We start from the raw sequence: 24928 nt of genomic DNA, 5'->3' as shown, positions 1-24928 counted from the left end.
TTAATCCCTTCAATTAAAATGTAAATGAAGCTGTCTGGAATATTATCCTATGGGAAATATTATCCTAACCTGTGACTCAGACTCCAATATTCCGGTGTATGGACTTGTCTTGGTTTCTTCTATTCCAGTTGGAGACCAAACCTTTCCAGATCTAAAGAACAAAACCAAAGGTTAGGTGAATGAAGGCAAATATCGACATACATCAGTGAAAACAGTCTGCTTCTCTTTATCTATAACTGATAACATTATTGATTGACATCAAATATCTATTCACACTCGTGGTTGGCATTTGGTGCTGCACTTAGAATGTATTTTCATCCAAGTCCTGTCACTTTACAATATTCAAGTAGAAGTGCATCCAAGCATGCATTTCATCCCACTCAGATGATTTTCTTTAGTTGTTTTGATGTGGTATGAAATCTATACTTCGCCAGTTCAAATGTCTTCAACAACTGGATAACAAAGTCCAGATGTTCTTTAATAAAGTGTAACCTTAAGCAAAATCCATTTTGCCCAAGTAATGGCCTGGTTTCACAGACAGGGCTTAGATTAAGCCAGGATTAGGCCTTTGTTCAATTATGGCATTTAAGTAGCTTTTATAAATGTGCCTTAGAAAAAAACATTACTGGTGTGCATCTTCAGACAAAACAATGGCACTGATGTATTTTAAGATGTATCAGTGCATGTTGCTTTCAGTTAAAACAGCTCAAACATGTATACTTAAGCCTTGTCTGTGAAACCGGGGGATATGTTTTATAAAGCCTTTTCGGGAATAAATGTACATGCAAATGACAAAAAAGAGAGAGAGTTCCTGAGGCAGGTGGTGGATCTCACAAAAACTTTCCAGATATGTCCATGTCATGATATTTCACCTCAAAATTAAAAGAAAATTTGTAAAGTACAATTTTAACTGTGAGCCATGGTAGTATGGGTATTGTATTGCTTTCATTTGTTCTGATTCTAATGAACCAATATATATATATATACACTATGTCCAGTTGGGAAGATTGTCATTTGAACGAGAATGAGATTTTTTACTCTTAGTAAAGAGAATATGAGGGTAACAGTAAATGTGCTTACTAATAAAATAATAAAATAATTGGGTAACACTTTATTTTGATGGTCCCTTTTGAACGTGCTGTTGACTATAAGTAACTTTGCAACTATATGTCAACTAACTTTCATTGGAGTATAAGTAGACTGTCTGCTTAATATCTGCAAACACTTTATTGTGATGGTCCTCCAACAGACACTCTACTGACTATAAGTAATTTTGCAACTACATGTCAACTTAATCTAACCCTAACCCTACCAGTCTACTAATACTTAACTAACACTCTAATGAGAGTTAGTAGACATGTAGGTGCAACGTTACTTATAGTCAACAGAATGTGTTAAAGGGACCACCAAAATAAAGTGAAACCAATAATTGAATAAAATATTATCACAATGCAAGAAAACAACAACATAATGGTCAAGTTAAATTGTAAAACTAAAGATATTGAGCATCTTTTGACCAAAAGACAAAGACATTGGTTTTCCTTTGCCCCCACTCCACTTCCACCTACATGCACACATACACAGATCTGAGCAACAAAGAGAGCTCTGTGGGCCCTCCCATAGTGAAACCTCATCACTGGAGCATGAATGCACCCCCTTCTGAGTTGGCTTGGATGTGGCAAAGTGAGGCAATGACTTAGAAATGAATGTCAGAGTGACTTAGGACCATCTGGATGTGACTGATTAAAGAATGTTTTCCATATACCCACTCGAATGAAGAGACCCTTTCAGCGGACAGGAGGCTTGTAAATGGCTGTAGTGGGAACATATAGTTATTGTTGCTATAGGGCTGCGTAGTATGATAGACGTGTGGGAACAGGAGAGCTTTTTGTCACATTTGGGTGGGAGTAGTTTAAATTAGTGTCACCTGAGCTACCGTTGGCACACCAATCTTCTGCAATCTTTCATTTAATTTCAATATGGATGGCATCCGACAAAAAAAAAAAAAACATTATAAAATGTTCAATGTTCGTCAAGCATTCATTAACCATTTTAATATTAGGGTCAGATAAGAGTAAGATACTTAGATTTCTTTGCTAATTTATGCATGTTTATTATAAACAGCCGCTGCTATAAACTCGGATAGTTTACTTAAATAAGGTTTTTGTAATAAATTACAATTATATCAAAAAATATTAAATTAAAAGACATATACACAGCAGAAGACCTTCTGTAACACCCACATCTAGAAAACGCCTCTGTAATAAACACTGCGATGTTAGTCCCGTCCAAATCGATACATGAAGTCACAGATGTCGAGTGATAAGAATTGTAACTCAAACATCGTTTAGAAAACTAGTCCCCATACAAATAGGGCTTAAGATTAGTTTTGAGTCTATTTTTAACAACTTGCACTGGCGCAGATCATTTACTTGTGATGAATACCTTTAGGCTTGTGTCCATCGATTTCCAAATAAAAAGATGAAATAATAAAATGAGATGTAAAATATTTTTCATTGTAAAAGTATTTTTTAATTCTAGCAAAAATAGCAATATTATTATATATACCATAACTGTGCTATGGAATTACTTTCCGTGATTTGGTCATACCAGCCACAGTGTTTAAACTCAGCGAAGACTAATGTGTCGCATTAAGTAAAAGGCCTTCTACATTTGGAAACATTACAAACGTCACATAAGAAGACACAGACAAATAAATAGTCATACTCTTACTCCATCAACAACGTGAAGTATTGTGTGTTGGGAATGAGAGGAAAATGAGCGAGGCAGATGTAGTGGGCAGTGATGACGCACAATGTACCGTTTTGTTTCCAGTCTTTCTCCATTATAATCCGTCAAGCAATTTTGAAGTCAGAATGTGGCACATAATTATGCATTGTGAGCCTGTTCAAAATCTGTCTTTTATCAGTACAACTATGAGACACAAACACTTAAATGACCTCCTCATGGGGACACGTGGGCTTTTTCTCAGCGTGATCTCATGAGTATTTGTGTGTGAGACTTTTTATGTATGAATTAGGCTAAGTGTGGTTATACCACACGTACTTTTACTTGTGCTTTCATTAAAAAAATAAAACGTAAATGTAAATTATAGACATAGACAGACATGTATATGAATCCTCATTTATAAATATTGAATTCATGGAATTAATCGGTTGATTCTATTGTTTTTGATCACTGAGATGTTTTCAATCGCATCGATTTAATGCAGAAGACTCATTCACTTAAAACAATAACATGTCATTCTGTTCTTTCAACTTGTTTCAAAATATAATCATTGAACTTTTACTTATGCACAATTTATTTTGCTTGCCGTGGGATACAAAACAAGTGCTGTGTCTAAATAAATTAGAGGTAAGAATGGGTTTAGTGGCTCAAAAATATATCTATTATATTGAAACTAAAAGTGTTATTGTACTAAGTGTGTGTCTTACATAAAATGTTTTCCGCTCTGGTTGTGATTTCTTCAATGAGTAATGTAATGAGTGAAATATAGTTGCAATATAGTGAAAGATTTACTTTGGCTTTGCTACATTTGTTGCATTTCCAATTTTATTTTAGAAAGGTGACTAATACCCAGATGTTTCCAGAAAACACAGCAATGAACTGCTCAAATAGAGTTTCAAAATGTGTCATGTCGAATTTCATAATACTCTTACGGTAAGATCAGTGAGTATTTGGTACTTACGCTCATTTGTATTGTGTATGTACTTGTATCTGAAGTTGTTGGGCCTCATTCATTAAAACAGGAGTAGAATTTCTGTGTAAAACTTTTGTAAAAATGTTTCTTACGCAAATAATTGCATGGTAAATTGTTAGCCGTGTGTTTTACAAAGATGCTCATTCTGCCCTGATGCATGTAATTATTGTGTTTATTTATTTATTGGATAGTAAAATGTTTCCTTTTATCTCCGTTTAATGCATCACGGTCAACTATAAGTAAGCCATTTATAGGTTGACCTCCTATCTGCATGATGCCATCTTTGCGTGAAGCAACTCTGGGACACAGGATTAGAGGTTCACAAATCCAAACCAATCCAATCAGGCTTTGTTGGTAACATGACACTGATCATCAACTTTCTCTGTCAACTCAGGCTTTGATCCTGAGCTCATGAATAGCTATGTAGCGAGTGCACATGAAAGTGTGAACAGCCAATCGCAGGCGTGAAACACACTCCAGTCCAGAAGGGGGCGCGCGGTAATGCAACACTGTTTGCTAACCGTCACAACAGGTAAAAGAGCAGAAGAAGAAGAGACGATCTTTGCACCAACCCAAAACTAGGCTGCGTTCCAGTCCACTTTTAGACACGCACTTGCAAACTTCCCTAAGCACTTCCCCTCGGGGGAATCCCTGCCGCCATTTTGAAGTGCGTTCCACTTCGTGAAGTGGACGAGGGAAGTTTATATGGACAGACCCTCGTTCCCTCGATTTTGACCGAGGGAGCGAGTCTACTTCACATGTACACTTCAGGCGCCTATATGTCCCACAATGCAGTACGATTGTGACGTCACCACATATTTCGTCTAATCACCACCACAACAAACAACTCTATGATATATTAATTATAATTATTATTTTTTTTAAACAACCCAAACACACCTATCTGGATGCTGCATTAAACAAATTCTTGTAGGGAAAAGAAATTAAATAATAAATCAACTCCACAGCTGATTCCAAGTGATCAAGGGCTTAGGACGTTCCAGTTCAGCCCGCCGCAGTTTCCGCCAGTAGAGGGCACTCGTGCAACGTAAGCAATGACGTACATCCGAGTGAACGAGACGGAGGGAAGTTAGCGAGCGAAGGGCATGACAATTTTGGACTGGAACGCAGCCCAAGAGTTCAGATTCAGCACACAAGAGCTTGCTAGTAGCTTGTTGTTACGTGTAAGCAGGGACAAAGAGAGGCGTGAATCCAGCTGCAGCTGTATTTATTGAAAATGAAAACAGAGATAATCCAACTAGAGGGTGAAAACCAGGAGCAGGAACATGAAACATAATAAAAGAGCAGGAATGCAACAGCTTCACACAACGTGCAAAGACAACAACCGACAAACTAAGACTGAAACACTTGAGATATATACACTTATACGCTGAGTTTCGATTCATTTTTGTGACGAGCTCCACAAACTTTACAAACTTTTTTGTATTGTAAAAAGCGCTATATAAATAAAGGTGACTTGACTTGACTTCACAGAAGGGAAACCGGGACGGCGGCAGAAAGCGGCATCCTGTTTGTTTTCTTTATTTTACAAAAGCACAATGTTTTGTTCTCGTTGTGTCATAAATAGACTTGAGATGTAGATGGCACTTTTTCTCCTTCTTGGTCAAATTTCAGTTTGAGATTTCTTCCCCAGAATAAAGCGTGCTACAGAGCAGGTTAGCCGTGGAGAGCGAGTTATACCGCATTTATGGTGCCTAAAACCCGGGGTTGGCATAAACTAGCCAGCTAAACCGGCTTCATGGTACAGACAGCCATGTTTAATCAGGAATGGAAAAGTATGATATATGTATGCTTTAGTATGATATATAATTCACCAAAATAGACAATAACCAACAAGCTCAAGAAGCAAACACAGGGCTATATATACACACAAGACACCAAACACAAAGTAACCATAATCAGTAGCCATGGTAACAAACAAGGATTAATCAAAAACCAAGGAAACCAGTGAGACAGGAGCTAAAGCCCTATTCGGACGGGACTAGTTTAACATGGAGAGGAGGGGTAAAGTAGTTATTACCAGAGCTTCTCTGTGATTTTAGTCCCGTCCGAATGTGCATCTCAGTGATCATTACGGACAATGTCAGTAAAGATTACAGCGACTTTTACCTTCAGTAAAAAGGTCTGGAAAAATTACCTCAGGTAATACTAATCCCGTGAGAATAGACCCGCTGTAAATACGTACGTAAATATTCCATCATTTCCTGATTAAAAGTAGTTTTCCGCGGTTGTTCAAGTATGGAGACGCCTGATAACGCATTCAGTTGCGTTCTAGACGCTGGGACGAGTCTGTGGCAAAACTCAAGTGTTTCACACACACCATTCAGATCAGAGAGAAGATCGAACGCACTTGTTAGAGGCACGACACTTCTTTTAACGTTAGGTTAGTGCCTATTACCAACACAATCCAATCTGAAGTTAATACATCGTTCGACAGGACATAACTGTTTTATATATATAAATATAGGTTGTTTGCGCATGTGATATCAGGAAGCAACGTAATACACACACAGGGCCGGATTAACAATTTCCTGTGCCCTGGGCAACAACATTTAAGCCGGCGCCTCTGTTGTCTGCTATATTTACTTTACTAAATCCAGGCAATTGGTTGATGAAACATTGATTAAAATCAATTAACATTGATGCAAAACGAAATTCACTTTAAAGAAAGGCTTTGTGCTTTCTGTTTGAGGTCTCTGTGAAAGTTTTAAAGCAGTCTTTTAGTGCCGCTTTCAGAGCGCTCACGTCCGTAACTGGGAACTGACACGTCCGTAACATTGTTTTTTCCTCATAAATGCGAACACGAAAAATAAAATAAAATAAAATGAAAATTTTATGTTCTGTGGAGAGCCGACCTTTCTTCATCCGGTGGGTAGTATTAGCCTACTTTTGGTTTGCGCAGTGTAATTCACTGAATTACTAAAAAATATTTTGCCACCTAAAAGATTTGTTTGTGTCACGTCCGTAACGCATGTGTATTTCCCTCATATTAAATATAAAACGCATGTGTATACTGATATTGTTCTAATGTCTGGACTCCTTTATTAAGGGAGTATGGATATAGACGTTTGAATATATTGGTATTAAATGCATTTTCTGAGAATTTATATTTCAAGTTATGAAATGTCACGTCCATAATGCTGGAATTGACAAATTTTTTATCCTCAACTAGTTTTGTGGTGTAGGTCTATTTTATAATGTTAACTTCAAATAATACTAATAGTAATTTGAAGATGTGGTAACATTGGATCTGGACGGGAAGGATTACTCTGGGAGTTAGAAGGGGTGTGTCGCGATTCTGCCTTCTCACACCGCGACACAGGTTCGTGGATCTGAGTGTCACGATTTCGGTTTTATATCGCATATCGCTTCTGCATATAATTAGGAAAGTGAGGACTGCGTTTATAATGTGATCTAACATAATATTTGACGGTGCCCAGGGCCCCTTAGATGACCTGTGCCCCTGGGCAAGTGACCAGTTGCCCTAATGGTTAATCCGGCCCTGTACACACATGACGACAGGAGAGTGACGGTGATGCGCAAATCGAGTAACTCTCCCACTTCTGCTAGTTTTACTGAGATAATCTATCCAGTGCGAATTGGCCATTACTATTACAGACGTCTTGTGGTAAAATCACATTACTCCATCTACCCTTGTAAAGTTAATCCCGTCCGAATAGGGCTTAAAACCCAGAAACAACCTGAAAAACAGGACATAAACCTTTAAGCTGCTTGAAGAAAGAAGATTTTCTCCCCTTCGCAGAACATCCCAACATATCAACTCAGCCAACAGCGTGACTTTGGTCAGGTTGTCCTGTTTATTGAACCAATAGCAGACAACATGCTTGAAAACGGACACTTTTAACTACTAGACTTTTATCCCACGCAAAAAAAACCCACAGGTATTTGATGAGGTAACTTCTCTTCAATGACATCATCACCAATCCCTTCAAAATTCCCTTTTCAACTGTCAAGAAATGGCAAACGTAGTTTTCCCCTCCCTTTGTTTCTTCCTCTAAGCTTTCAAATCCACACACAATTCTTCATTCATGCGTCATTGTCCACTAAGCACTTAGCCCTGCCCTGCTTCTCTTTCCTTTAATTCCTCTTTTTTATTCTCTCTGCTCCCCTGCACTTCCCTGACCCAGGTCTTATGACTCAACTTGCTTGGCCCAGCAGGCTCTTTCCGACAGCTTCATGACTTGTGGAAACAAATCTTTGTCATCCGCACTCTCCGCCTTTTCCAGACTGCAACTTTCCTCAAAGAGAAAGGAGGAGGCTAGGGAGATACGGAGAGATTCCCAGCAGCTGTTCTCTGCCTTCACAGTGGCTTGAGGATATGCCTGGGTGGATTTGCATGACATGTTTCATTAGACCTCTTTGTCCAGTGCTGACTCAGAAGTCAACCGGGGACACATCCGGTATGTTCAGGAACCAGACATGGCATCACTGAATGTAGCAGCCAGAAATACAAGGATATTCCAATGCTACATTTTTCCAAATGTCAGGTTAACTATAGCCCCAATATAGTCCGGCTATGAGTAACCCTCTTCTAGCCAGAATAACCTTGAATTTGGTTACATGTAGGCCTAGTTTTTGCCAAAATAGCTTGCGAGATGTTTGATATTCTATCATGTAAGCAAAGTAAACAGTGATTACAAGGTGTTTGGTTTCATTTCTTCACTCATTTCATTTCTTTGTTATCTAATTGATGACTAGTCTATTCTTGGGCGACGGTTTAGACGTCAATTACATTTTCACTCATTACATGTTGCCTTGTTTTAGCCTAGACGTCTAGGCTGTGTTTGGACGCCTATTATACGCCTTTTTAAATGCAAAATTGCAAAACTTGGGTGTTTCCAAAATTAACACATTTCTGCAATTTTTAGCCATTTCTTTGGTAACTACATTGATATTATGTCAAATAAGAGATAAATGTATTGTTTTTTGTATATGAACAAATAGTACTTTATCATTTTATATAATTTTCCTTTGAAAGATGTGTTTTATTAGCTTGCGTTCAAAGCCAATCTCTAGGTCAAACCATTAGCCTTACAGAAAGGCTAGACTGCCAAAGAATTTTCAATCATTTTACATTAATTTACAAATAAATACATCATAAATTGTTTTGTAGAGAAGATTATTTTCATAAATTAACTTTTTAAAGATGGGCTTAAATGGTACAGCGCCACAAAACGCATGCAAACTATAGCCAACACAAGCTAACCTTGAATGAAAAAAACTTAACATTTATCAATGTGGGCACAATGAAAATTACTATGATACTTAGTCCACAGTATATTTAAGCTCCATGCATGTATTTGTAAACATATTTTACATTTTTAAAGGAAAACATTGTCTTTTTTCACCATTACTCACTGTGGAACCATTGCACTTACTACCTTAATTTACAACTATATTTAGATAGGCCTACAAATTATACACATTCATTCAAATGAAATAGAGCCCATTTTGTCCTAAAGTCCTTTATGTATAACCGGGCATAATTCGGGAGCCAAGCTGAGTTAAGGCTTGAGATTCCAGGCATGGAGAGGTCCCAAAGGGACCCTTTATTACCCACAGTCCTGAGCCCCTGGGACCGTCCGGCTCCAAGATACCGCCATTTCCTGTCCAGCTTTGACCGGGCAAAACTCGGGACCCAAGCCGAGTTGGGGCTCCGGACTCTGGGCATGGAGGGGTCACCCAGTGGGCTTTCACCTTTGACCAGGCATAAATTAGGGAGCCAAGCCGACTTAAGGCTCCAGACTCCCGGTGTGGGGGGCCCGGTGCATGGGTGATATGGGTGTAACAGTACATGTATCACAGTATGGACGTCACGGTTTGGGGTCATACAGTCAGGCGACGAATACAGTCAGTCACAGGCGATACACACTCCAGTCCAGAAGGGGGCGTGTGGTAATGCAATGCTTGCTAACCGCCACAACAGGAAAAAGAGCAGAAGAAGAAAAAGAAGAGACGATCTACGCATCAGCCCAAAACAAGAGTTCAGATCCACACAAGAGCTTGCTAGTAGCATATGCTAAGTTTAGATGAATTTTTGTGACAAGCTCCACAAACTTCACGGAAGGGAAACCGGGACGGCAGAAAGCAGCATCCTGTTAGTTTTCTTCATTTTACAAAAGCACAATGATGTTTTTATTGTGAGTGTACACAAATAAAAATAGACCCTTTTCAGTTTTGAATGATGTTTTACTGTCGTCTGTATGAACCATATTGTAAGTTTTTTCCGCTGTTATAAAAAGAAAGAATCCTTTGGTATTGTGCTGCTTTGTGTCGTGGAAGTCTCACTACAGTCTTTTACAGTCCTAATTCCGGCTTTCCCTTTTTTAATGTCGAATACAGACTACTGTCACCTGCTGGTATAGACGGTTATTTTCTCAGAACATTTGTGCTAGTTGGCGGTTGGCTGTAGTCTTTGTGGTGTGTTCAAGCACAACTTTTTGGCCCAGACGCAGGCGAAACGGCTTGGTGTGTCCCAGCCTTCATGAAGGTAGGACAAATGGCATGTCCCTTTTTATGAAGTAGCCACCAATAGGCTTTAGTCTACATTACAGCCATGAACTTTGATCTGCTTGCTATTGCTATGGATGCATTCGTAATCTAAAGCAGTGGTTCCCAACCCTGGTCCTGGCACGTTTTAGATGTCTTCCTAATCAAAAACACCCGATTCAACTCATCAGCTCATAAAGACTCCAAGACCTCAGATAGGTGTGGGTGAACGTGATCTCACCAAGTACAACATGTTCCTGGATCAACATCAACATTCCATTCAACCAATCAGATTTGAGGGACAAGTCAAATTTAGGCCTACGGCCAGGGTTAGTGCTTCTAAATTAGTGCTATTTACATATATTCCCCTCTGATTTTAGGGATAACTGATGGGTGGGGCTAGGTTTAGGGCAAAATTTTTGGACATGAATGTTGTTCCAGGATCAACAAAATATGTCTTCCTTGGTGACAAAATCACGGTGACCAGATGAGAGAGACATCAATAATGTGCCGTGTTGTGGGTTCTCTAGGACCAGGGTTGGGAACCACTGCTCTAAAGAAAGCAAGTTTTTGCAATTCATATTTTTGATCCATTTTCCTGAAGAGAAAGACTGAAATTCAGAAAGAAATGTCATAATAATAACCCATGACCAAATCAACCTTGGTGGTCTCTCTTTGGGCCTGATGTGAGAAAATATGATGTTTAAAATGTTTAAAGTCCCCCTGTGGTGAAAATCAAGCTTTTAATGTTGCTTATATGTCTATGAAGTGTTTTTTAATATGCTTTAATACAAACCATGTGTAAATTCATAAGTCGACACCATTGCTGAGTATTTTCTCCTTAAAACTGCAGTGAACCAAAGACAGTCTGCACACTGAAATTACAGCTCGAAAAATGTGTTTATAAACAGTGCAGCGTTTCGACCAGTCAGGTCTTCATCAGGCACAATTTTTGCTGTAATTTCTGTGTGCAGAGCAGACATTATTTTAATTTGCTTAAGTAATGTTTTCTCTCACATGTTGTTGAATCTAAACTGACGATTTTTTAGTTATTAAAGTAGCAAAGAAGCAGCACTTTTTTTGGTTAAAACAATTCAGGAATATTCATAATTTGTCATGCATTTTTTCAGTTCATCATCTCTAATCTCTAATCTGAAACAGGAGCTAATAACATATACATTGCTTTATTTTTTATGCTAAATAAACAAGATAAACAGTGTGAACAAGAAACACAGTGGTTGGGTTTTTAGTAGTTTATGTTTTCACATCTCTACGGTCTCAAGGAGAATATGATTCAGTGTGATTCTGGGTGCCGAGTCCCATGTAATTGCATTTCCATCCGAGCACACGGAAAACAGAAGCTGCAGCCTGTGATCCGCTCGAGCACATCATGCACACTGGAACGAAGCGGTACTTATCAGGCCAGCAAGAGCGCAGACAAATACAAATGAGTCATTGGCATATGCTAAAGGTCACATACCAATAGATACAGGGGGCCATGCTTTTGCATTTACAATGGTGTCACATGACCTTCACAGAGCTATCTATGTAGGCCATGAAAAAAAGACTAATGTTGACAAAACGTGGAATTCTGTTTTCTCTCTAATACTGTTTAGAGTTCAATTTCAACCTAGATCAATAACAATTAGTGGTGTTTGGCAAGGCAAGCATCACTATTACAGCTGCTCATACTATTGATTAAGGAACTGAATAAATACCCACTAGAGTGATGAAATATAATGTTTTTTGCGATGTTGATGTGAATGATCCTGCATCGATGCGTAAAAATAATAAGACATTAGCAAACACCTAGCAATCCTAATGTTGTGCTGGAAAGTTTTGCACAGGCAAACAACTAGTTGTCTAGTAAATCTAGTTAAAGTTACTCTAGTAATGAAAATTTGCTGGTGTAAAAAACAAGTTTTGAAATGTAATCGGAGGAAAACGTTCCCAGTCGAATGCTCAGTATAAACAACCCAGAGTATCCTTAAATAAATTTACTACTCCTATGTGAATGTACCACTTAATGTCGAAAGATGATAAATGAGCAGGTCTTCCAAGAGGTCAGGGCTTTTCCAAATAACACGCGCTGCTTGCTCAGAGAACACACACCAAATATGGCAAGATGTAGCATATGATGCCTCTCGGTGAATCTCACACTCTCACACTAAAATGTTGTGTGTGTGAAAAGGATAGTCTTCTATCATATTATTGTCATTTCGATGGTATAGCCTGGCATGGTGATAGCTTAACGTTTGGGGGAAAATTATGTTCAAAGTTTTCTATGGTTGAGCACAGTTTGTTTCTGTTCTGTCAACACAGAATTGACTAAAAACAAAGTCCCTTTCAAGAAACGTCTGTTCCATCCAAGACCAAGTCCAATCTACTTAAATAGGGGAATCCTGAAATTTCAAAAACTTGCTGAACTCACTATTAAATTAGAAACAAAATCTGACATGAACTGTATTATCAAATAGTGTTAAAATAGATTAATTATCAGGCTAGATCCTCCAATGCGCATGTGCAGTCCTAAGCGCACGTCTGAAAACACTGACTGTTTCTATAGACCGTATGTAGCACCTTTTTAGCGATGCACAATATATCGGCCACCATATCGGTATCGGCTGATATATGTTAGTTTTTACTGTTATCGTTTTCGGCCCAATAAGAAAATTTGGCTGATATATTAAAGCCGATAAATAATGTATTATTTCCTTCAGCTGAGACACTTCAGATGCGCACTGTTCAACATGATAGCTTTGAATTTGCTGAAATATGATTGGAATCACTTCAAAGACGAAAATACAGTAAAGTGCAGCATGTGCAGCGCAAATCTGACATATCGGCTACATAAAATTATAATGAGAACATCGTTATAATTGTGTGTTTGGGACATGCCATTTAATGGTGAGATGTTTGTTTTTGTAATCAGGCTCTCAAAATGATATAAATATATGGATTTAGATTTATCAGCCAATATATCGGTTATCGGCTTTCAGATATAAAGAGTTATCGGTTATCGGTATCGGCCAAAGTTTGCATATCGGTGCATCCCTAGAATGAATCACTCGTTTTTTAAATCTTCCCGGTCTACTGACATTTGTTCTGACATCCGCTTAAAACATTACAATGCTCATGATAACTTTCGTTAACTCTACAATAACGCTACTCTTTGACGCAATGTAATTAGCTGGTGAAGTGGATTTACATGGGCTGCGTTCGAAACCGCATACTTCCCTACTATTTAGTATGGGAAAAAGAGTAGGCGAGCGAAAAAGTATGTACGAATCCAAAAGAGTAGGCGAGAATTACCTGGGTAACGTACTAATTATCGCGAGATTCGGACTTAAGTGCGTTCGAATATGCCTACTTTCCTACTATATAGTTGGCGAAAACAGTACGTTAAGGAAGCAGTACGTTCGAAACATCAGTATTCATAAAAGAGTAGGCGAGAAGTTCCCGGATGGCTTACTGCTTTCGGCCAGATTTTCGAGTGCTCAACCGATGGATACTCTTCTATCCCAGGAGGCCACGCGAGAGGATAAATCATTATCAAACATCGCAGAGATCAGTGCTTTCAAATGTGAGTAAACATGGTTCCTTTTGTTAAAATTGCATGTGTTGAACTACTGTAGAGTAAACTGTTGAATTGTTGAAGGTGTAAAGACGTTACACAGTATAGTATAGTTGTGATTTTGCTGTAAAAACACGTTTTATTATGTATAACGTTAGCTAACAGGGGAGCTCCAGTAAGGACACGTAAGTTACGTCTCTAAAGTGGATTTACATAAACCATATACATCTTAAAGACGCTTATTTTAAATGTCTATTTACATCTGACAGGAAAATCTTGAAATATCACAACATGAAATGGACATCTGAGTGATGAATGTGTGCTATTATGTAGAACAAATCTATAAAGTAACTAAACATAAGTTATCTATTTTATTTGTCCATTAGTAGTTGATAAATTGAGGAACATTTATGTTGGATAAAAAGTTAAAACAACCTCAACATGTAAATGTAGTGTTTAGTTCATAAATCACAGAGGTAATGTGAATCTTGTCTGGATGTTACAGGGTCAGATGAACAGATGTGTGTTTATCCGGTGGAGCTCATGAAGCTGAATGCTGCCATAAAGGCTTTGAGTGAGTATACTACAGAAATGAATAACAACAACTATTTAAATATTAAGTTTATTTTAATTATTGTAATTTCAAACAGAGCTATTACAGCACTTTTCTGATTCTTGATTTCTGTGCATTTGCTGCAGATTTTTTGTAGTGGAGCAGGACCTGCAAGGAAAGATGATGGCGGCATTTGTGAAAAAAGCGTTTTTGTCTTCTGAATAATACTGAAATCAAATGACATTATGCGGTTGAAATTACTGCTTTTGTGTTATGTATTTTTGTAGGATCTGAAATGTCAGCAGGCTGGTGTGAGCACTGAGGATGAGGAGCCCAGAGCTGAATCTTGGAGATGGTGCCATGGACGAGACCCTCCATCACTCCACCTGCCCTTACGAGACCCTCCATCACTCCACCTGCCCTTACGAGTCCCTCCATCACTCCACCTGCCCTTACGAGACCCTCCATCACTCCACCTGCCCTTACGAGACCCTCCATCACTCCACCTGCCCTTACGAGACCCTCCATCACTCCACCTGCCCTTACGAGTCCCTCCATCACTCCACCTGCCCTTACGAGACCCTCCATCACTCCACCTGCCCTTACGAGACCCTCCATCACTCCACCTGCCCTTACGAGACCCTCCATCACTCCACCTGCCTTTATTGCCTCAGATTGTGAAGCACAACACAACACGCAACGACCTCCAGCATGAAGGCACGGCTCACCTCGGGCGGTCAGCTGATTCATCAGAATAAAGCCGCAGAATGGGAGCCGCTGTGTTGAGACGGCAGTAGGATGTGGGGTTCAGCGCCTGTAGTCTACATACATGATTCTAGTTTGAATAAAGCTTTGTTTCATGTGTTGACTTATGCATTTGTTTATTGTGTGATGGTGACTTTCATTCATTCTTTTACTAATTTATTAATATTTCTCATTGTTGTCAGTAAATAAAATATAATTATTTAATTAATGTTGTATTTAATTGTTTGAAAGAAAATGTAGATATGTTCATTATATACACATCTAGAGTGTATTCAATCATGCATAGCTATGTCATATGACATACATTACATTTTGTTTGTTTTATTGAATTATATCATTTTCAGTAAAAAGTAATATAATTAAGTATTGGTCAGCATTTATCGTTGTTATTATTGTATGTTTTGGGGTGGGAAAGCATTTTTTGTTTTGTTATTTATAGGCCTAGGCCTGAGGGATGAAACGAGAGTTAAATTCAACAAGAAAAAGAGGAAAACAAAAAGCAGTAAGCCACTTTTGCTTGTGGATGAAAATGTTCGGATATTAAATAAAATAAAATTAATATAAGAACTTAAATCAACCCTAAATGTATTCACAAAATAAATGGGCAGCAGTTTCTTCAAAAAGACCACAAAATGAGCAAGTTTAATCAATATCAAGATATTTACAGATAGATGAATTAAACGTGTCGTTCAAATCTTTTAAGTTGTTGCGCGTGTGATAACCAGGTGATAACGCGTCGTAGGTCACATGATAACGTCAACATGGCAGATGTCCAGTTCGCATTCATACTCAACGAGATCTGGCTATAAAGTACCTACTCTTTTAGCGCTCGTTAAGTAAGTACTCATTGAAATTAAGTACGAACGCAGCCTCGATGTTTTATTAACAAGGTTCGGGAGGAGCACGTTCAGATAATTAACACAAGTGGAGAGCACTCAGCAATCAGTGGTAAGAGGTGTGTGTATATACACTCAGCAGTCTCACCTCATTCCATTGACAGTTTTGCAGCATCCCTCCACCACCCCTTCTCCACGCTTCTAGTCCTAAGCACTTGCATACGGGGGGAGTACTCTGGGTTCGGGCCGTACTCCGAGCTCGGAGCCCTCCCTCCGGACAGCACGCCAAATACGCATTAAACTTTACCCCCTCAAATTATATGTAAGTGTGAACTCGTGAATTACTGTAGAGTTAATGAAAGTTATCATGAGCATTGTAATGTTTGAATCGGATGTCAGAACAAATGTCAGTAGACCAGGGAGATTTTAAAACGAGCAGTTCACTCTAGGGATGCACCGATATGAACATTTTGCCTGAAACCGATAACTGATAATTCTTGAAAGCTGATGACCGATATATTCGCCGATAAATCTAAATCCAAATTTGTATATAATTTTGAGAGCCTGATGGTAGAAATCTACAGCGTTGTGTGGAAATATACAGAGGTACAGCAAAAAAATGGGAAGTTCAAAGACAAAAGTCAAACAGATGTGCATGTCATCTTATATCTTCGTGAAAACAAGCAGCACCTGGATGTGAGGATAGTTAGGCAGATATACAGGTTTATAAGGCAGTACCTGCTGATGGCCAACACAAGCTGATCTGTGCAGGCTTTAATGCGGTTCTGAGCCTCCATGTGTGTCATGGTCTCTGTGCTTTCTCCATTGATGGTTAGGATGGTGTCTCCAGGGCACAAGTCGCTCAACGCTGCTTTACTCGCAGGTGTTATCTAACAAAAGACAAACAGAAGAAAGGTTAAGGAAGTACCACACCCAGGACAAACACTGCAATGCCTGCAGCCAAGGGCACCATTACTGACTCACTGGAAACCATCAATAAAACAAAGCCTACAACTACACCAATGACAGATGATCAATTACTCAGTTGACTAGTAATGTGCTGACTATTCAATGTGAGGCATCCATGCTTATGAGGCAATTCCATAGTTACTGTAAGACCTTGTCTGTCAACATTCAGTTGCATTATGCTTAGCGTAAATCTCACAAAGAAATGTCTGATTCATTTCACCCCAAAATTTTAAAGGAAAAAATAGATAATATTTTGCATAAAGAAACATTTCCCTCTAAATTCTCATTGAACACGAACATTTAACAAAATCACAACCTTGTGTCTGTCTTTGTTACGAAGACGAAGAAGAGTTCAAAAAGGTTTCAATGAACAAAAGGGTCTTTTAATGACAACAAACTCAGGAAATCCACGAAGATGAAGGCAAAGTAACAGCATGTCCACACACAAACACACACTACAACCGACAACTGAAGGGTGAAACAGAGCAGGGGCCGTTTACACGACACCGTTTTCAACTAAAAACATACAACCTTTTAATGCGCTTTGGCCGTTCATTTACACGACAACGGTGTTCTGAGTGCCTGAAAACGCAAACGTTTGAAAACGGGATTCAAAATGCACGTTTCTGAAAATGGTCTCCGTGTAAACAACGAAAACGTGCATCTGTGAAAACTCAAAGGGAAAAATGACTTCGTTTTAAGCATATCGTTGTCGTGTAAACCTACCCTGAAATACACAGTGATAATGAGATGATAACAAACAGGTGTGATGATTAGATGAGTGTCCATGACAACTGATGACTGGCGGGAAACTGAGGGTACGTTTAGACGACAGCGATATGCTTGAAACGTTTTCTGCGTACAGATGACACCATTGTCATTGCGAAAACGACTAAAAACGCTGTATTCTGCTGCCAGGCCAGTAGATGGCGATGAAACACTATAGACTGAACACATAATACACATGTGCACGATGTCATCGTTTTTGTTGTTTAAACAGACAGTTTTCAAAAACTTTCACTTTGCACCAAAACGCCGTTGTCGTGTAAATGAACGGCCAAAACGCATACAAAGTTTTACAGTTTTAGTTGAAAGCGGTGTCGTGATACAGCCCCTGATACAAACAAACACATTTGAGACTGAAAATAACAAACCAAAAGTCCATGAAAACAGAAACTAACTGAACTGTAATAGTCTTATTACTGTAATGCAAGAAAAAAACTGATTCTCATCACTACAACTTAATACTGAACAGAACAACCTGTGTTTTTATTTTTTTATTCTTTTTATTAAAATCAGCATTAATAAAATTCTATCAAACCATGATCTTGGTGAAATATTAGGTTAATATATAGAATATCGAGATTCGAGTTTAAAAATAACTTACCACTATAGGATAGCACAATATATTATCGAAATATAGCAAATATAATGCAATGTCTATATTGTAATGGCTTGTGATAACTGAATGATTTTAATACAATAACACAGTGTCTACACCAGACAAGAGCGGTGCAACGCGATGTGGCAAAAGACAATAGAACCAAAGATGTTATCCATGAAATAGAAAATCATGTTTTTTAACATCTTCCTGATGTTAAGTTTTCAGGTTGATATAACTACATATTACCAAGCTGAGCAAAGAGTTGGTGGTATTTCATTTTTTTTTTCAACTTCAGGGGTTTACAGTGACGTTGAAATGACACTTACTTTTTATGTAGCCTAATGCTACAGTAAAACACTGCTGTTCACTTTCAGAAGTGGTTAGGATGCTTTCTACTCACAGAAAGAACATGAAACATGTATGTTGGTTATATCATTTCCAGTGTTTATATATTTACACACTGAAGCATTATCATATCACATTATTTAACGAGTTGTTGCGTATAGCATGTTTCTTCAATATCGCACAGCCCTAGTATCACCTACACTAAAACATAAACATAACCAATAGTGTTAACAAAAGCAAACGTGAGATAAAAAGATATTTGCTGAAGCAACCATGCCAGCTGAACTCGATTCTAGAAGTCTTTGAGCTCTTTAATTGTGTTTCACACAAGTGCAATGCTGGACCAGATGAGCTACCGAGCATGTTTACTACATCAGAAAGCTGGTTATGTGATGAAAATGTTCAAATGTATTAGTTTATAAATCATGGTAAAAGTGTTTTGAGGTTTTAACATAGTATTGTGCAAGAAACTGAGCAAAAGAAAGTCTTTCTTAATCAAAAAATCTGTCCCTGTAATAATAATTTATAGGGATGCACTGATTTGAAAACTTTGTCCGATACCGATAACCGATAATTCTTTATTTTGAAAGCCGATAACTGATATATTGGCAGATAAATGCAAATCCAAATTTGTATATCGTTTGAGAGCCTGATTACAAAAACAAAAGTCTCACCATTGAAATCCATGTCCCAAACACACAATTATAATGTTCTCATTATAATTTTATGTAGTCTATATGACAGACTTTAATATATAAACAATACATGCAACAATGCATGTTACTGTATTTTCCTTGTTTGAAGTGACTCCATTCATATTTCAAGCAATTCAAAACCATCATGGGAACAGTGTGTATCTGAAGTGTTTCAGCTGAAGGAAATAATCCATTATTTATTGGCTTTAATATATCAGCCACATTTTCTTATCGGGCCGATAACGATAACATTAAAAATGAACAATTATCGGCCGATACCGATATATCGTGCATCTCTAATAATTAGTGTGAAAAGGAATACTAAATGCCGTTGGTGTTTTACTACCTCTAGTGTTGAGGTATAAGTACATTTGTGGAGTTTTTTGTGGAGTTTTTTCTTTTTGTGCTTGAACGGACACATCGACGCAACATTATGACAAACTGCCCATCTCGGCAAGTGTCCTTGTAACACAGTTGCTTACGTTTTAAGTGAACGTAAAAAGTTGAGTAAGAAAATGGATGCGTATCATTACATTGGATCCGTGCATTAGGTCTTAAAGTGACAGCAGCCTAATATACCCACGGCTGTCTGTGTCATCAATGCTTACCAAACAACAAAATACAAAGAGAAAATCACTTTAGTATCTTTAACAAAGATTAATTATATTTCATTTACACAGTAAGGACTATGCAGTGCTATTTTACATTTGATTATTCAATTTCTGTATCTGAATACTGAAAAACATAAAGCACTGTGTCTTTGTTCTATTGTATTTATCTATGCTTGTAATTTATTTTTTATTTTCTATGCAGATTCACTCCCCTACAAAATCACCTCAATCAATCTAGAGCTTAAATTAATTACAAATAGAAAATATTAAAATGAGCTAGGCTATTCAATTAATCCGGTAAAATTGTTTTCAAATCACAATATTGCAGAAAAAAAAAGCATTATGTTAGCCCTCATGTTCTCTACACATGACATCAATAACATATATCATATTCATATCATATCATATCATATCATATCATATCATATCATATCATATCATATCATATCATATCATATCAATCTCATTCTCTGACACAGCCAGTACTCTCTGGCTTTGAGATCAAGAAACTGAAATGCAAATAGCCAATAACCATTTTATGTTAGGGTCAATATTGTAAATCTACTAACACTGTTCATCTCTTACTTTCTTTAAAAAGTAAGTTTAAAAATAAAACTTTGTGAGAGATCTTAGAAATCAAGTGGATTGAAAAATGCATGGATGTAGATTTTAATACAGTAGTAAACTCTTTTGTAGAGATTTTAATGCTTCTGCATAGTAAAAGTAATTAAATTTAAGCACTATATCCACCACTACATACTATAGTTAACCATATAGATGCAATTAACTTGAAGTAATCATAGACGTCTAAAAACACCAGCTTAGATGTTAAGCCAGGAAATTGCCTGAAATTGTCGGTAAGTACAGAACACTTGTCTTAAGAATAGGGAGCAAGGGCTGTTGTTATTACAGTGGGATGTAGCCCACATCCAAGTCATTACCTAAATGACTCATTCACTTGCCTATAATAAGCCAAGCACATATGTACAACCCTAAATATTCAGCAAACAGAAGCTCTTGACCTACTAATAAGGCTAATTCGTCCCATTAAACAGGCCTCATTGCACCTGTATGAAGTTATACTAGTAGTAATACTAAGACACATGGTGCTTTATCTTGAAACATCTTGGTTTAACCTGCTGAGCCACAAAGAACAAGTTATGTAATGTGACCCCACTGTTTTGGCCAAAAAAAAAAAAAGCTAAGCTAAGCTTTACAGTGAAAAACTGTATATAAGAGTAAAACATTATAAAGAGTAAAAAAATGTTGCTTTCAGTGTAACCAATATTCTGAATGTTGAACCAGCCTTCAATGTACAACTGCTTAACTTTTGGCCCTTCTGTTTACTTTACCTTTGGAATAAATATACAAATAAGTAGAGGAAAATCAATGATTACTCTCAAAGTATAGAGAAGTTGTTCTGAACCGGTTTAGTTTCAGGATCACTTCAGATTACAGTGGACATCAAGTACCAACAAACTAAGTAACAAAATCGCTTCCCACGCAACATTGAATCGAAGGGTTCATGCTCTCACTGTGGCCGGCACCAACCCTGTTTATCTTTGCTGCAACTCAACCCGTGTTTATTGTAAACTGGGACATATTTTGGTTTAACTCGTGTAGTTTTGGTAATTGTTTTTCAAGAATGGGGGAACAACATGTCCATGGTGATCTCTACCAATTTGCATTGAAATACCATAGAGTTTGATTGATTTTTTGCATTGTTTTTTCCCCTCCTACTCTCTGTGACCCTGTCAGAACAGAGCAACCCATTTTTTCCAATTACAGCCAAGAACCCACCATTCGAGACCACCCATTGAAAGTAGACACTCAACTTTAAGCAGTGTAGCTGGGCACCATGCCCATGACGCTGTGAACTTTGATGAATCCTGTGCCTCAGAATCTCCTAGTGGCTACTTAATCTCTTTTTGAATAATGTCACATGGCTTCCTGGAATGTGTGTGTGTGTTATAAATGTGGAGCTGAGCAAAAGTGGACAATGAGTTTCAGGCTGCCAGCATTACTGCATGCCCTTACAGAGCGAAAACAAGAGGAAGGCCCTGGATGCAATAAATTAGCCCTGTGAAATCCCAGAGGGAGCCAGTCAGACATTGAAGATTAGCAGAGTAAATGTGTTTATAAGACGGCGTACGTACGTCTATCTGGTTCAGACTTCTTTAAAGTTTACCGAAGGAATGAAAAAGAGATTCCCATTTTCTCAGTAATTTTGTAGTGAAGACATTGCACCGTTCTGATTTCCTGTAAATGGATAGCCACATTTGTCAGTTAGGACAAGTGCTAACAATTTGTTGTGTATTGCACTTGGCAATGATTCAATGAACTTTTACCTAAGCACTTTCACATTCACCAGGAAAACCCCAAATGTTCAACAGAAGCAAAAGCATTTTGCAACAAACCAATGGTCCAAGGTTGTGGATATCCCAAGTAACTGCATAAGTTAAGCACAATATCTCCATATTACTAATTTATCACCCATATTGTCTGAATGTCCACATTCATTTGACTAAAATTGCATCTTGGATTGTGTTTAAACTACGGGTGTAAAAATATATCGTGTCATAATATATCGCAATACAAAAATGCAACAATATGCATCGTGGAGAGTGACAATATTGTGGATAGTTCACTTGACATAAAAATTACTGTGTGAGAAAAAATTCAAGTTTTCAAAGTTTTAGTGTCATTTATAACTACTATATAATGTTGAATATAATGCAATGGGGGAATATTAGTGTGTCCTGATAATGCCAAATGTCTGATGTTACCAGTAAAAAGTGTCCGACATTATTTTAAATACATCTAGTCAGTGACAGAGAATATTTGTCTACAATAATTCAGTATTTTCAGCTTCAGAATCATGAATATTGTTATTCTGGCGTCTCTATTGTCCTGTGCTTTGGGTTTCAGCACCAAGTCCAAGTCTATTCATTTACACTCACAATGTAATACCAACTTTTTTTCCATTTGGAGGTTTTCCATTGGCAACAGGAAACTTAACATCTGCAACCCTAACAGACACTTTCCCTAACAAAACCTGAGGTTTAATCTCAGCATTTACTGGGAACTGGATCCACAGTGCCAGATGGAAGCCTTCATAGGACGTAAATGCAAGATATCCGAAGCCAAGCCTTCCAGCGGTAGCTTGACTTCACCAGATCCATCCTCAATCCTGTGGTGCTGATGAGCCTCTCACCAGCTTTCAGCATCAAGCTGCTATCTTTACATGTTGCAGATGTTTCTTCAGCACCAAAACGCAAGGTTATTTTCTCAACTCAAACGCTGGGTTGAGCCTGTAGGGTCTTATTTTTTCAGTGTGTTACCCAGCGGTCGAGAGACTATTGCAATCTCTTCAGGAGAGAACGGTTCTCAGGTGTTGCCGAATAGGTGCATTTCTTCTGTGAAATGCAGGTTTGTTTTACGTTTTATGTTGTAAGTCACATGTCGCATCGGCCTTTTTTCGCGTGATGGAAACACCTGACTCCTTTGTCAAATCTAAATACTGTAAGGATGTTAAAAAATGTTCTCAGAACTGTGAACTGTTTGTTTATGGGCAGGTTATGGAGTCAGTCATTAGCAAATATTTGTTCTTGTTTTTGAAGCTCAATTCATTTTGATCAGTTTTACATAAAACAAGACTTCACATTTTATGTAATTTTGTATTTCCAGTAATTGCATCTTGATTTAAGAATCTTTAAACATTGCACTGGAAAATGAGACAAAATTACTGAGGAAGAACATGAGTTTTTTGCAGTGTGATCAGAAGATACAGTAAAACTTATATTCTAGTGGATGAGAGCAGTTCAAGCTACTTTTTTTTTGTTATTGTAAAATGAATTAAAAAGTAATGGATATTGATATCTTTTTAAAGTTGTATTTTCAAACTCTGAAGAGTTGCTAATGCAACTCGTGTTTCTCCCTTGACATATTGATGTATTGTTTTCTCCTTTTAATTTATTCAGTAAATTGTCTTTATTCGGTCTTAAAAAGGTCTTGAAAAAGTCTTAAATTTCCCTTAATAAAACCTGCAGAAACCCTGGGAATATTTTTCAAAAGGAGGATTTAAGTTAATCTGTAAGTAGGCCTACCAATTCAATTATGAAGTAAAATAAGATAGTATTATTGTAAAAAATGAATTAATAAAATCAACTCATTATGCTTGGTTAAATAAACAACCCAATTGTATTGGTATAAGATTAGCCCAACATGTGTTCTGTCCTATATTTACCCAGCTGTTGGGCTAAAAACAACCCAAATTTTATTTTATTTTTAACCCAGTGTTTTGTTTTTTGTATAGGCTATTGTAGGGGATGGATAGTACTTTCAAACTGAGTTTTTAGAAAACTGTACCAGCATCACCTTCATTCATCCATTGGACAGTGGAAGGTTGGTTGGACTAGACTAAACATCCATGACCACAGATAAAGCCCTGACTGGCTGTAAATATTAATCGGTGACAACCAGCTGCCATTTTTCTAAATGTAAGTGTAAGGCAGTCGAATAAGATTTCTTCTGACATAGGCATTTACTGACCACAAATGTGCAGTAAATGATAGGGTTTGTCGAGCATGATTCAGCTTTTCATTCATTTGAGAAGCATCGAAGTCAATGCCCAAAGGAAAGTGATATCAACACAGAATATTACTTTAATATCTCAAATGTTTCTCTTAGACATCAGTTAGATTAAATGGAGACTTCTCCTCAAGTCTGTCCTGCATATTAAAAAAATAAATAATTTTAATTAAAAACTTTTTTTTTTAAAAAGCCAAGGTACCAAAGTCTACAAAGTGAGAGGTCTCAGTATGAGCTCAAACATTTATCCTTTAATATTCAAAGGCCAAATTAATTTTTACAGCTAACGTTATATGCTGTAATAAGTGTCAACTAAGTTATTGTCTCATTTTTTCCTGTTATTTCTCCAAAGAA

The 24928-nt window shown here is 37.6% G+C and overlaps 1 protein-coding gene across 1 annotated transcript in view; it reads right to left on the bottom strand.

Annotated features, from left to right (window-relative positions):
• pdlim4 (PDZ and LIM domain 4) overlaps positions 1 to 24928 on the bottom strand; it is a 48202-nt gene that overhangs the window by 22768 nt on the left and 506 nt on the right. The window contains exons 2-3 of the mRNA XM_084137866.1: positions 16719 to 16870; positions 70 to 151 (exon numbers count right to left, since the gene is read on the bottom strand). Of these exons, the coding sequence (XP_083993992.1) occupies positions 70 to 151; positions 16719 to 16870 (234 nt within the window). The remainder of the gene's footprint in view (positions 1 to 69; positions 152 to 16718; positions 16871 to 24928) is intronic.

Source organism: Abramis brama, assembly GCF_963993115.1.
Source record: "Abramis brama genome assembly, chromosome: 15".
Classification (NCBI taxonomy): Eukaryota; Metazoa; Chordata; class Actinopteri; order Cypriniformes; family Leuciscidae; genus Abramis; species Abramis brama.
This window is presented reverse-complemented; position numbering and strand designations above follow the sequence as displayed.